Source organism: Ambystoma mexicanum, chromosome 10 (genome assembly GCF_040938575.1).
Source record: "Ambystoma mexicanum isolate Mex_15411 chromosome 10, UKY_AmexF1_1, whole genome shotgun sequence".
Classification (NCBI taxonomy): domain Eukaryota; kingdom Metazoa; phylum Chordata; class Amphibia; order Caudata; family Ambystomatidae; genus Ambystoma; species Ambystoma mexicanum.
This window is the reverse complement of record NC_090932.1, coordinates 510,107,202-510,122,463: the sequence shown is the minus strand read 5'-3', so window position 1 is coordinate 510,122,463 and position 15,262 is coordinate 510,107,202. Positions and strand designations below refer to the sequence as shown.

At 50.6% G+C, this 15,262-nt stretch overlaps 1 protein-coding gene across 1 annotated transcript in view; it reads right to left on the bottom strand.

The window, feature by feature from the left end:
* Window positions 1-4,211: 4,211 nt before the first annotated feature.
* AMOTL2 (angiomotin like 2) overlaps window positions 4,212-15,262 on the bottom strand; it is a 28,946-nt gene continuing 17,895 nt past the window's right edge. The window contains exon 10 of the mRNA XM_069618055.1: window positions 4,212-6,708. Coding sequence (XP_069474156.1) covers window positions 6,641-6,708 — 68 coding nt within the window. The 3' untranslated portion in view covers window positions 4,212-6,640. The remainder of the gene's footprint in view (window positions 6,709-15,262) is intronic.

Below are 15,262 nucleotides of genomic sequence, written 5' to 3'. Positions count from 1 at the left end.
TATGCAGAAGGGGAAATTGTTAGTAGAGGTTGGTTAGTTTGCGCCTCTGTCCTGAATTGAAGCGCTCTGCTTGCGTGGTCTCCCCTGTTGCGGCTCTGTGCTGATCTGGGTCTGACTGGCATACAGGTTCCTTACTCCTCTAGCTCCCGCCTCTAACATGCTCTCTCATAGTTCCCCTTATCTTCCATTCATACTCCTGTGGCCATTGCACCTGCCAATGACAACCTCTCAGGTAGTGGGGCGATTGCCAATATCTCGATAATTCCACACCCATGTGGTACTTGGCGGTAAATAATTAAGGGGCGGGCGAAAGTGTTGGTGGGATTGTCTGGGGTAGCTGACTCAGTCTCCGTGCGTATCGCCTGTGTTCCGGTCTAGCCGGTGTCATCCGTCCAAGTGCCATGGGTGTTACTCTCACAGGTCCAGGATGTCCGTGTCTATTTGGTTTAGTCATCCTTTTCCAGTTTTGGTATCCTGTTTTAGTCTGTGGTGTTGTAGAGCCAGGTTTTGAGGGTTTTCCTGATTTTTAAGTAATCTTCAGTGTTTCTTTTTCTTTTGGGATGTTGTCCCAGGTTTTTGCGGCTAAGTGGTAGAAGGAGGTGCCTCCAAGTTTTTTCTTATGGTATGGTTTGAGTTCCAGGCGGATTTCGTTGCTTGATCGGAGGGGTCTTGTTGGTTTGTAGACTTTTATTTTCTTTTGTAGGAATTCTGATCCTTGTCCGCTGATTGTCCTGTGCGGTATGCACATTGTTTTGAAGGTGATGCGAGGTTTTACTGGGAGCCAGTGTAATCATTTTTAGGGCTGGAGTGATGTGTACTCTTCTGGATAGTTTGAGGAGTAGTCTTGCTGCTGCATTTTGGATCCGTTGCAGTTTCTTCAGGAAGTATTCTGGTATTCCGAGGTAGAGGCTGTTTGCATAGTCGATTTCAGACATGATTAGGGCGACAATAGTGGGTGTTTTGTGCGCGAAGGAGAGGAAACATAGAATTCTTCTTGCCGTGCGGAGGAGGAAAAAGCATTTCTTCACTGTTGCATTTATTTGTGGTTCCAGGGTTAGGTTGTTGTCCATTAGGACTCCTCGATTTTTTCACTACCTGCGATGGTGTTGGTGCGTTTCCCATTTCTGTTGGCCATGGGATGGTGGTTTCGTTCTCTTGGTCTTTGGATACGATCATGATTTAGGTCTTTCCTGGGTTGATTTTCAGGTTGTTGGCATCCATCCAGTTGAAGACTTCTTTTAGACAGTCGATTAGGGTTGGATGGTCGGCCTCGGTGTCTTTGATTTTGTAGATGATCTGAGTGTCATCTGTGTAGTTGTAACATGTAATGTTGTATTTTTTGAAGATTCTGATGAACGGAGTCTGATAGATGTTGAAATATAGTGGAGATAGTGAGGATCCTTGCGGTACACATACACGCCTGTCTTTTGCAACAGGTTTTGCACTCCGGGGACTTGGAAAACGGAAGTCCTACAGGAGATTTCATCCTTCTTAAGCTGACAACTGCTTGATTTTTCTTTTAGAACAACGTATTTCATTCTTGGTGATGGGTTTATAGCATGTTGACTCCCATACTGTACTGTTTTTTGCTGAGTCATCAGGTGTTAATGGAAATGTGCTGGACCCCGGTGCCCCGAATCGAGCTTGGGTCATATATACCTGTTCGTTGATGGCATAGCCTCTTTGGCATCTCTATTACATTTTCTATTCTGTTTGGCTCCGGCTCTTGCAGTTTTTGTAGAGTGTTTCTATGGGTTTCAGATATCACTCGCAGCCTATTAGAGATGTGCAATGAGTGAGACCACACTTGTCTGCATGCATATGCATGCCACCATTATAGTGAAATGAGAATCGTGGACTGTCCTATGGAGCGAGTAAGACCGCCTTGAAGCGCATGATGCTGGAATTGTGGAAAGAATGATTTTCAAAGGGAAAGCATTTATTGCAGTAATGCTGAACGACTCAGTCTCCATGGAAGCACGATTCCAGTAACGTGGAACCAGTGAGCTTGAATTGTGCTTAATTCCAGTAATGTGGAACTAGTGAGCCTCCATTGGAGTGTTCAATTACAGTAATGTGGAACTAATGAGCCTGCATTGAGGTGCTTAATTCCAGTAATGTGGAACTAGTGAACCTCCATTGGAGTGTTTAATTCAAGTAATGTGGAACTAGTGAGCCTGCAGTGAGGTACTTAATTCCAGTATTGCAGAACTAGTGAGCCTGTGAGCCCGCATTGAGGTGCTTAATTCCAGTAATGTGGAACCAGTGAGCCTGTATTGAGGTGCTTAATTCCAGTAATGTGGAACCAGTGAGCCTGTATTGAGGTGCTTAATTCCAGTAATGTGGAACCAGTGAGCCTGTATTGAGGTGCTTAATTCCATTAATGTGGAACTAGTGAGCCTGCATTGAGGTGCTTAATTCCAGTAATGTGGAACCAGTGAGCCTGCATTGAGGTGCTTAATTCCAGTAATGTGGAACTAGTGAGCCTGCATTGAGGTGCTTAATTCCAGTAATGTGGAACCAGTGAGCCTGTATTGAGGTGCTTAATTCCATTATTGTGGAACTAGTGAGCCTGCATTGCGGTGCTTAATTCCGGTAATGTGGAACTAGTGAGTCTGCATTGGGGTGCTTAATTCCAGTACTATGGAACTAGTGAGCCTGCATTGAAGTGCTTAATTCCAGTAATGTGGAACTAGTGAGCCTCCATTGAGGGGCTTAAATCCAGTAATGTGGAACTAGTGAGCCTGCATTGAGGTACTTAAGTATTCTGGACCTAGTGACCCTGTGAGCCCGCATTGAGGTGCTTAATTCTAGTAATGTGGAACCAGTGAGCCTGTATTGAGGTGCTTAATTCCAGTAATGTGGAACAGGTGAGCCTGCATTGAGGTGCTTAATTCTAGTAATGTGAAACTACTGAGCCTGTATTGAGGTGCTTAATTCCAGTAATGTGGAACAGGTGAACCTGCATTGGGGTGCTTAATTCCAGTAATGTGAAACTAGTGAGCCTGCATTGAACTGCTTAATTCCAGTAATGTGGAACCAGTGAGCCTGTATTGAGGTGCTTGATTCCAGTAATGTGGAACTAGTGAGCCTGCAATGAAGTGCTTAATTCCAGTAATGTGGAACTAGTGAACCTGCATTGAAGTGCTTAATTCCAGTAATGTGAAACAAGTGAGCCTGCATTGGAGGTGCTTAATTCCAGCAATGTGGAACTAGTGAGATTTAATTGCCACGCACGAGACCAGCAATGGGGGAATGAGGGGGGGGCAGTGAGGGTCTACTGAAGTGCATGATAACAGTGAGGACAATTCAGTAGGGCGAGTGTGACTTAATTGTGATGAAAGCGTTTTGTGATGGGACGATAAGCAAGACTACAATGAAGTGGAAACGAATAGGATGCTGTCAAAGTGTTTGACATCATTCATGGGGATTGAGTAGGGGAAACACCACTCACAAAGAACGTGATCACCCAGTTTATTCTAGGTAAGGCCCTAAAACACAACAGTGAGTGCAATGGCTCTTAAACCTACCAGACCAGCGATGTGATAATGTGATACCTCACTTAAGTGTGTATGGGTGACGTGTGGAAGGAGCGATACACCGAAGTGTCAGGTGGCCAGTGATCTAGGAATGAGTGAATCCCAACACAAAGTGAACCCGACCAGTGATGTGGCGATGAATTAGATGGCATTGTAGTGCATGAGGTATGTGCCGCGGGTATTAGAGTGCAAGGGAGGGTTGCAAGCCAGTGGCATAGGAGGAATGAGTGAGATGCCATTGCAGTGTATGAAATCCATGATATATGAATGGGTGAGATGACAGTGAAGAGTATGCGGCCCATAATGTGGGAATGAGTGGGACTCCATTTGCAGTGCATGATGGCAGCAGCATACACAATGAGACTCCACTGGAGTGCGAGAGGCCAGCCATGCCAGGCGCTATGCTCTTATAGCATGAGTTACTTTCAATGGCACAGAGATGGATTTTTGAGTATTTTACATGTAATGCTTCCCTGAGATTATGTATTTTTTATTGAGGAGATTTTTTTCCTTCTTTAATGATTTGTATTTGTTTTCTTGTGTTCAATTTCAGATAACTGAAATGTCTTTCTTGTATACATGTTATATTGTGAAGGTATATGTACCATAAACAATCCAAAAAAAAATGGTGAGGACACCTTGAGGTTCTGACAAACTGAAAAGTACAACTAATGTTCTTAAATATTTAACCATTTTATTATTAAAATATCAATATGCCAAGGTGAATGGGAATGCGACAGCAGTCTCATTACCTGGACAGAATAACAAGAATATTAATAAAAACAGCCTCGCTTACACTTTTAAATATTTCGATAACTTAAAATAAACAATACACAAATTGTCTTTGGCGAAGGGCTTCACAAAGCGACCAAAACACACACGCACGCACACACCACAAATACTTTACACATGGACATACCAATATTAGTACAAAATATATTAGAATTCTGTGGGCTTTTTGCTTCTTTTTTTTCTATATAAATCACTGCCGCGGTAGCTTTTTCCAGCTTCAACATTTTGCTTTTTTGTAAACATTGCTGGGAAGTGTTGGGTGGATGCGTTCGACCAGCGACCGCATCCGGAAGGAAGAAAGGGAACGAGAGAGACAATGAAAACGAAGAATTTTCAACAGGGAGGATTGCAGCAGCAACACAGAAAAGAGGTGGCCTTCTACCCCAAAATCACATGTTCACTGCTTCACAGGTTTAGGGGTCGAGGGGAGCAATCATTTTAGAAACTAGATTCATTGTGGCCGGGGATTGCTGCGGAAAAATGCATCCCTCCTAGAAGCTCAACTATTGCACCCTGATCTAGACCTGCCACGGCCCTTTATTTTCAATCCCGAACAACATTCATCTCCAAAAATGCACCTTTTTCTGAGCTGCAGGACTAAAATGTAACAGCACTGAAATAAATGCACGGTTCTGCCAATGCACCCCAATCCTGACCTGCAAAACCACCTGCTAATCCCGTACTCCAGACGTCATGCAGCCTTCACTCCTGGTTCACAGAACCCGCCGCTAATCCAGAAGTCAAACCCTCATAAAGCCCTCATTCCTGACCTGCAGAACACCCTTTTCCCTTTAACGACTGGAGATCCTCACCTCTCCCCATTTCAGACCATTGCTTACCATTTGAGTGAAGAAAGACCACTCAGCTCTGCCAATACACCTCAATCCTGACCCGCAGTCCTGTCTACTGTTCCAGTCTTGAGATTCCCTCACACAACTCTGCCAATGATCCTCAATCTTCCTGACCTGCAGAAATATTTACGATTCTAGCACTGACACTCCTCCTGCTCAGTCGGTTCCCCTCAGTCCTAACCTGCAGAAGCTTTGCTCTTCCAGTAGCGACATCCTCGCCGCCGTTAATCTAGGTGTGGGCCCCCCGGCAACAGCCATTGTTGGTGTTGTGCTTCACTGTGCCTTACTGTTACATTGCTCAGTTGCGACTGGGTGTCTTTAGGGAATGTGGACTAATGGAACACATGCTCCTTTGGGACAGAAATTGAAATCTGAATAGTAGTTTGATGCCAGCTCCAATGGTGAATAGTAGCTGCAACGTGGCGGTCAGGCGAGAATGAGCAAGAATTGACAGAAAAGGAGGATGAGGGAAGCAGGAAACAGACAGACATGGAAAGGGAATATAATTTAAAAAAAAAAACAGGCTTTTATAAATACTTGTCTTTCCTTTCCATTTGTTTGTTTTACAAAAATAAAAGATACAAGTTCTATTTACAAAAAGAGTTCATTAGAGCTGAATCCAGCTCCGGGCTGGTCCAAGTCCCGCCCTGTGGGCTGTGCAGTGTAGGTGCTCGTTTGTTGCCCCTCCCCAGCTCGTCGTTCAATGTTGTCCAGGCAAACATTGTCAGTCAATTGTCCAACCCTGCCCCTCCCCACCCACCCCCAGTTTAAAAAAAAAATGTTTGTAACCCTCCAGAAGTCCATCCATGTCAGGTTCTTTTCCACACGGTGAGAAGCAGGGGGAGCAGTCAGCACCCGGTAAATATATCCATCAGCAGCGGGGGAGTGACTGCGGGAGCCGTGGGACCTGGAGTGAGCTTTGACCCACCCACAAGAAAATGGCACCCCTCTTCCCAGTCCATGGGGCATGCCGATGACTCTAGGTCAGCTCTTAAGATCCATGGCGCTGATGCCTCTGGGAGGAGGGGGATGCATCTTTGCAACTTGTCATGCATTCCACCGGTCTCTACCATGTGTAAGATCCACTCACGTCAAGGCAGCCAACCGTAGGGCACCAACACTCCTTGCCCAGCATACTCCATCGCAGCTGTGCGGCAGTCCAATAACATGCGCCCAGGCGTCTGATCCACCTCCAAGGACATCTTGGCCTTCTGCTCTACATTCTTCAACCATAAGTCTACAGAGCTCCATGCTCTGCCACCCCAGTCCTGAAGGGGGGTTGGTGTTTAAGAGAACTTCACCCTTGCTGAGACTGCAGCCAGCTAAGACTGCAATGCCTCCACGGGGTGCCCTCCTTCTAAGCCTCCCATCTGCAGGCCCAGAGAAGGAGGCAGCCATTCTGAAAGAACATGGCGGAACAGCCCACGACACAAACAGAATCTGCGCCAGCATGCATGTTCAGATGAGGATCTCAACCATGTCAGAGTGGTCTTGGTTTCGCGCGAGGCTCAGGGGTGCCAAGGTTTCTGTACAACAAAGAAGAAGAAGAGAGGAGAAGAGTTAGAATTGGGGCACATTTCCGGCCTTAAGCTTACACACAACCCTCCCCAAATGGTTGAAACACTCTTGGGCAATATCGCCGATATCGGCAGCATATGCCATGAGCGGACCTCAAACACATTATATTCTTCAATGTAAGCCCGTTCTACACTATTATGATAATGAACACAGTGGTACAATTGAAATCAAATTTCACATTAAAAGATCCACCATCTACAAATTCACACATAACATCCAGTGTACACAATCCCTACTCCTGCCCTCAATTTCCTAAAAATACATTCCAATGACGGACAGTTCTATTGCTACACTTAAAAAAATGATGTGCACTTGGATTTATCATAGCAGTGGTATTTTGTGATCCCATCTCTAATTAACTCCCAACACTCCAGTAGAGATTATGTGGCATTCTTAATGCAGTTGATATATAAAATATTCTTTATAAAATAACGTGGTGGGCTACACCATGGACCACCTAGAAGAGTTTCCATTCAGCCCCATTACACGGACCTATCCTGTTCTATAACAGAACATATCCCTAGCCATGTTTGGAATATTTATTCAACAACTTTCCAAATTTCCAATTAGATCGTGAGTCAACAATTCCCTTGTCCTTAAATTCTGTTCGGTATATTTGCAAACCACGTACATGGAAAAATCTCTATAGATTTTTTTTACTGTTTCAAGTTCCTAAAATCTTGAGTTATAGTCTGTCCATTGACGATTGTCTTGAATTTTCCTGGGATTTAAAGGCAAAGAACCCTTGGGACTATGCTAGTTCCAGCAGAAAACGGACAGGATTGGGCTGCCCCAGTAGAGAACCTGCAAGGTAGAGCGGTCCCCAATAGAGAAGCCCAAAGTGTGGACTTTCTTCACCACAGAATCTGCGTGGCTGTTTCTTGTAGAAGAACGTCAAGGCTGGCTGTCTATGGGAGAGATTCTAGTGTTGGCTCTTGAACCCAACAGGCCACTGTCCAATGTATGCAATCCCGCGTTCGTGAAGATGGGTAATGACGAGGTGTAAGGCAATGCTTGGGTTGTCAGGCAACGTACCCAGGAGAAGAGGAATGTTGTAAATGCCCTCAACAACAATCCCACGTATAAGCGCTCAATCCCTCTTTGCATAATTACAGACCTCAAGTGGGGTATCCTGCGAAAGCGGGATTGTATGAGACGGTACAGGGTTGAAGCAGAACTGGGGGAAATCGGCAGCAAACCTGGCCCAGTCTCCAATCAGCACTTCTCCTTCCACTCGGAGGGACAGTTCTTGAGTAAGAGCTTGAATCCTGAGCATCCGTCCAGAAGGACCACCCAGTAACAATGGAACCGGCTAGGGGAACACGGAACCCGCTCTAGTCACTCACGCATTCGCCTCAACCAGGTCTGTGGTTAGTGCAGGACAGACCCCAACGATCTTTTGGGAAGCCTAGAGGACCACCTGAAGGTCAGTAGGGCGGAAAGAGGCAAGACCCATGGCAGTGTCATTCTCCAGGATGGCATGGAAAGGGGGGACATTGCGCCCACCTATAGCATACGCTTTAGTCACACTGGCGTTGGGGTACTTACGAGGGCAGGAGGGGCTGGGAGATGGGTGCAGCAGCAACAAGGGAAGCAGCAGTTTGGAAAAGAGGAGCAGAGACGAGGTGGGAAGAGAGGAGCAAGGGGTGAAGGATGCACAGCAGGGGATCCCCCACGCCCCAAACACACTGGATGTCCAAGCACTAGAGTGTCTCTTGCACCACAGCGCGCAATTCCACCCGCTCGCAGGATGAGGGTGGAGAGGGGGTGGAGGGGGGAGCTGCACGAGATGCGCAAGTAGGGAATTTTTTACATGCCTGTGGCTTTTCGCACATTTTACCACACAGGCTCAAAACCGATGCAAGCTGCTCTGGGCAAATTCCAGAAAACATCTGCTTCCTTTTTCCCCCCTTCACTGCCGTGGGCGGGCCTGTCTACAAGCAAAGCTTCACGGTGGTTACTCATCGCGGCCCCTCGTGGTTCTGTGCGTTCTGAAGTGGAACCTTTGCATCCGCCTTTCCTACCCGCCCCTGGGAGGCAGCGCACGGTTTGCTCCCAGTGTGAATACACCCTCCAACAGCAGACTCCGTGGGCAACCGAGAGGCGGCCATAAACTCTCCATGCGCTGGGAGATGCGCGGTGGCTCCAGGTCAGCGAGCTGTCCCTGCGCGGGGAGATGCGCGACGGCTCCAGGTCAGCGAGACACTGCGATCCATTCCTGGATTTCATTCAACCACCCACTGACTTCAGGGAAATGTAGCCTTCTGTTACCCGGGACTCAAGGGGTTAACGCTCGTGAGCCCCCTCCGTTGTAAAGGCGGAGTTTGACTGGGCAAGGGGGTTATGGGGCACGTGCGCTGCGAGTGCCAGTTCCAGTTTGGTTGTGAAAGAATAAAGAAGTTCCTCTTATCTCTCCGTGTGTGCGTCCTTCATTTGGGCCTAGATCCCTAGGCAACATTTGGCGACGAGGATCTCTCCCGCGCACCGGAGTCCTCCTCCTACGGCAGTCCGCCTGTGGTGGCCGATCCAGCGAGCCCCCTCCTCCTGCTCCACCTCCGCGCAACACGGCACTCCGCCGAATCCGCCTTGCCGGACCTCCTCCGTCGAACCTCCGCGGAAGCGACCCCGCCCGCGCACCCGTGGGCCTTCTCTCCCAGGCGCCATGAGCACCTCCAACCCGGGGTCCAGCCAGGGCTCGCCTCAACTGCCACGGGTGGCGAAGTCGATTCAACTACGACTGCCCCCGCCGTTCACTATGACTCCTCAGGCCACCAAAGGCCCCAGATGGACCGACTGGATGGACGATTTTCGACACTTCGTGAGAGGTTCCGGCGACGGGGACTCCCCCAATATGAGAGACATATTCCTTAACCTGGTAGGGGGAGAGATCAAAACGGTCGTCAAGGCCATTCCGCCCACAGACCAGGACACTTTTCCCAAGCTGATCGGCGCTTTGGACAAACTGCTTATCATCGAAGTCAATCGGGACTATGAAAGATACCTGTTCAATCAATGCACCCAACTCCCGCAAGAGACCGTCGACGAATTCATCACACGTCTACGGGTGAAAGGGGCGAACTGCCAATTTGATGCGTTCTCGTTAGAGGAAGCTATCCGGCTGAGGGTGATCGAGGGATGCCTCTCCCCCGCACTCAAGAAACAGCTCCTCAAGAAACCGCTCACCATGCCCGAGGTCAGTGAACTCGCCCGCATCCACGAGAGGGTGGATGCGCAGGCCTCAGCCATGGGCCATTCCAACAACGCGAAAGTGGACTCAGGGGAATTCGTGGCCGCCATACTGCCCCCCCGTCAAGGCGACAGGGGCCCTCAGCCATATAGACCACCGATTGCCCCGTCGATGTCAACCCCGCGTCTGCAAAGACAGTGCTACCGCTGCGGGATGTCCTTCCCCCACTCAGGGTCTTGCCCAGCCCTGTCCCAGCGATGTACCAACTGCGGGAGAGAAGGACACTTTCACTCCGTTTGCAGGGAGGGCGTACCATTTCCACCGATGCGGCCCCAGGCGGCCCCCAGAATGCCGTTCCGCCCGCAACCCCTGCAATACAGCCAGCCGAGACCATATCAACAGGGCCTCGGCCAGAGGCGTTACGTTCGTGCGATGGACGAATACCTAGCGGCAGGATATGCCCCTCCGTATGACCAGGCCGAACAGCCCAGACATTTCACAGACGAATACGACAACCCGCCTGCAGAATACAGGCCGGAAACCCTCTGCCAAGACGACCAGGCGGCGGCCTACTACGCGCCGCAGGACCACTACGACCAGGATGAGTTCGTGAACCTCATCCTCGACAACAAAGAGGCCAGGGAGGCCCCGCAGATCCCGCTCAAGATGGCGAATTGCCAATTTCAATTTATGATCGACTCTGGGGCCACAGTGAACATCATGGGTGAACAAGACTACGCCAGGATACCATGCCCGCCACAGCTCAGTCCGTCTCGCTCCAGAATCTTCCAGTGGGGTGCCGCCACCCCGCTCCAAACGGTGGGTCAATTCACCCAGTGCCTTCTCCTGAACGGGCGGCAAGTCGATGCGACCATTCACGTGATACGGTCCCTCGCCAAGAGCCGATGCCTCCTTAGCTACTACACGGCGTCGCACCTCGGACTGATCGAAATTCACGTGAATGCGGGAGACGTGATCACTGCCGCAGCGGCCAAACCCGGCCAGGGGAACACGGTAGATGCGATTGCCTATCATCAAACTCAATCGCTCGTCTCACAAGAAGACATCGCGGAGGCCTTCCCCAAGCTCTGCGTGGGGCTAGGAAAACTACAGGGACCCCCCATCCGGCTCCACATTGACCCCAACGTGCGTCCAGTGCCGCAACATCCCAGAAGGGTCGGATTCCACCTTCAGGAGACAGTTTCGGAGGCGCTCCAGCAACTGCTCCGCGACGACATTATTGAACCGGCGACGGGGCCGACGCCGTGGGTGTCCCCCCTTGTGGTGGTACCCAAGGAAGGGGGTAAGATCCGCTTGTGTGTGGACATGCGGGTGGCCAACACGGCGATTCAACGGGAGCGACACCCGGGACCATGTATTGAGGACATGATTGTGCTGCTGAACAGTGCCCAAATGTTCTCCAAACTGGACTTAAATCAGGGATACCATCAGCTGGAGCTCCACCCTGATTCCCGGCCCATAACCACGTTTGCGACACACGATGGGCTCTTTAGATACCGGAGGCTGAACTTTGGAATCTCATCTGCCGCTGAGATCTTCCAGGAAACTATACGCCAGATCATCCGACCTATCAAGGGGGCTCTCAATTACAGCGACGACATTCTCGTCTTTGGATCGTCCAAGGAATCCCATGACAGGGCTCTACACGACACATGCGAAGCCCTTCAGAGTGCCGGCCTCACGCTCAACATATCAAAATGCCGGTTCAGCAGAACAAAACTCAAGTTCTTTGGACATATCTTCTCCAAGGACGGCATGCTGCCTGACCCTGAGAAGGTCGAGACGATCACCAACCTCGCCGAGCCCCGACAAGTGGCGGACGTCCGCTCGTTCCTTGGCATGGCAGGATACTGTGCGAGGTACATCCCCCACTATGCCTCCATCACAGACCCGCTGAGGAAACTGCTACAGAAGGAGTCGCCGTTTGAATGGACACAGGCCTGCCAACAGGCTTTCGCGGACATCAAGCAAGCCCTCGCCGAGGCTCATCGCCTCGCATATTTTAACCCACAGTGGCACACCGAGGTGGTAGTCGACGCCAGCCCCGTAGGCCTCGGCGCCATTCTGGCCCAAACCAGTGGCGCGGATGTTAACCCCAGACACGTGATTGCATACGCGAGCCGAGCGCTATCAACACCTGAACTAGCCTACTCCCAAGCCGAGAAGGAGAGCTTGGCAGCCGTCTGGGCGTGTGAGCATTTTCATAACTTTATAATCGGAAAGAAGTTTACGCTGATCACCGATCATCAGGCACTCCTCTCATTGTTTGGGAACCCGCATACCAAGATGCCACCGAGGATCGAGAGGTGGGGCATCCGCCTCCAGGAATATGATTACGATATCGTACACCGCCCGGGGGGCGACCTTAACCCCGCTGACTACCTCTCCCGACACCCAGTAGGGGCCCCGCTGGCACGGAAGGGTGACGTTGCGTATGTGCAATATGTGGCGGCTCAGGCGCTGCCCCCGGCACTATCACTTGAAAGGGTAGCGGCCGCATCGGCAGCCGATCCCACGACAGCCCTGGCGATCAGCCTCACGACGGCCAACAAGTGGAAAGATCACCAGAGAGCCACCCTAGCTCACCCGGGCGTGAACAGGCAAGAAATCGAACGGCTAGCCAGGGTCCATGGTGAACTGGCGGTAAAGGACGATAACATTCTGCTCAGAGGGTGCAGGATCGTCATCCCTGCCACACTCAGGAGCGAGGTGGTCAGCATAGCGCACGAAGGTCACAGGGGAGCGGAGAACACAAAGAAGCAGCTCAGATGCCATGTGTGGTTCCCCTTCCTGGACGCAGCTGTGGACGAGTGGGTGAAGAACTGCCACGCCTGTCAGTGCACAGCCCCTGCAGAACGTCCGCCCCCGCTCCAACACACTCAAATACCTGAGCACCCATGGGAACGAGTAGCCATGGATTTTTACGGGCCCACTGAAGCGGGCGACTACATTCTGCTCTTCGTGGATGAACACTCAAGATTCCCGATTGCCAAGAGAGTCAGTTCCACAGCGTTCTCTCAAGTTGCGGCAACGATAGAAGAGGTCTTTAGTGAGTGGGGGATCCCCAAGTGGGTCAAATCCGACAACGGACCACCGTTCTGTGGACACGAATTTGGGACATTGGCAGAGCACCTGGGGTTCAGGCACATGAAGATCACACCACGTCACCCCCAGGCTAATGGAATGGCGGAGCGATTTATGGGATCGATTAAGAAGACCATTCAGAGGGCACGGCTGGACGCCGTTGATACACACCAAGCGCTATGCCGCTTGTTAAGAGACTACAGGAACACTCCTCACGAGGTCACAAATAAGACGCCTGCAGAGCTCATGTTCAGATATGTGGTGCGAACTCGCATCCCGAGGAGTACGGTGCAGGCTGAGCCGGCCGACCAAGATCTGCTCCAGAGAGATGCGGTGGCAAAAGAGGTTGCGAGGCGTCGCACCGATGCACGAAGAGGAGCGGTGCTGCCGGAGCTCCAGGTGGGAGACGAAGTCCTGGTACAGCAGCCGGCAAGCAGGAAGACAGACCCGCGGTTTGCTCCAAGCCCCATGAGGATTGTTGCCATGAAAGGCACGATGGTGACGGCGGAAGATGAGAACAGGACCATCACCAGAAACTGTCAGCAGTTCAGGCCATATACAAGGAGAGAGCCCACGGAAGGAACCCAAAGGGCACTTTCACCGGAACCACGGATGCCGAGGGATGATGAGTGGTTTCCCCCGGAAGGGGACCCCCGGGACATGGCCCAGAGTGAAGTGATTGAAGAGGAGCCTGATCTGGGGACTCGAGGTGAGAGGCCGAGACGGCTCATAAAGAAGCCGATGAGACTTGTTGAAGAGTGTTGAGTTATTTGTTGAGACACAGCGTGTCAAGTTGATGTTTGGACATATTGTCCGGGGGTAGTGTTACCCGGGACTCAAGGGGTTAACGCTCGTGAGCCCCCTCCGTTGTAAAGGCGGAGTTTGACTGGGCAAGGGGGTTATGGGGCACGTGCGCTGCGAGTGCCAGTTCCAGTTTGGTTGTGAAAGAATAAAGAAGTTCCTCTTATCTCTCCGTGTGTGCGTCCTTCATTTGGGCCTAGATCCCTAGGCAACACCTTCCTTCACAATTAAACGAAATACGAACTCTTTGTAAATGAGTTCGTGTCTGGGAGCCCTTTTTTTTACAATTATAAATCCAGAACTGCAGGTCCCCGAATGCAAATATATAGACACTATACGCCGATAGCAGATTGCGCGATTGACCCTGCTGGTACGCCGGCCCTTCTAATGCCAGCACACACCTGTGGTCTGTCCCGAGGTAGACATTTCTTGGATTCCATGGGATTACTCACCAGCCGCAGCCAGAGTACACAGAGTGCAGCTCAGCGCCAAGCTATGCAGGGCCCGGCCTTTTTATCAGCCATTGCGGCAGAGGTGGAGGGGGTGGCGAGGGGAGAACTGCAGGTGACTGAGTTTACAGAGCAGTTCTCTCTTGGTTGATGCAACATCACACCACACCGACGCAGGGCCCAAATGAGGCGGCGTGCATAGAGAAAAAACACGTGTGGCACTCAGGGAGTGGCGAGACTGTGGGGGGCAGTCTTATTTCTTCACCAAAATGTCCGGCAACAGTGGACACGCATAGCGAAATGACGCCACGTGGGCCACCCATTTATGGCTCGGTAGCCATTCCCTTCTCTGGGGGCGGGGAGGGGGGTCTCTTTGTAGAGTGTTTTGGGGATCAGGCGCTCTGCGCATTTACTTATTGGCCTCTATCCAGCGTAATGCTTGGAGTATAAACCCTTGAGTGCTGTACGGTGTTGGTGGGATTATTTAAAGGCAACGAAATGGCAGCTCAAGCTATAGGCCCATTCAGAACTTGGCCTCTTCAAACTACCCTAGGAAACACCAGAGGAGTCTTCATTGAGAAGCTGCAGCTCAAGGCTGACAGACAAGACACAGCTGTCCGGGGAAGGACGGGTGTCGAGTAGGACTTGGAACCAATCCAAGATCACACAATGAGGTCATGCCGTATAATTGATCGCTAGGATTTACAGTAGGCTGTTTAGGCGCTAAAACATATCTAGCTCATTAATCATGCACACTCACTGCTCATTGGCTTACTGTCATATTTTAGTCAGGGACCCCCAATTCCAGTCCGCGGGTGGGCAAATTAATATCCACACAACATACATTTAAACAGTGAATCTGCTTGGTGAGGTTGCGGCTCTTGGGGACTGGCCTTGGAGCCTCCTGGGTTATACTGAAGGGCGCGCAGGGAAGTTCTCTTTAAGGGAGTCCATACACTC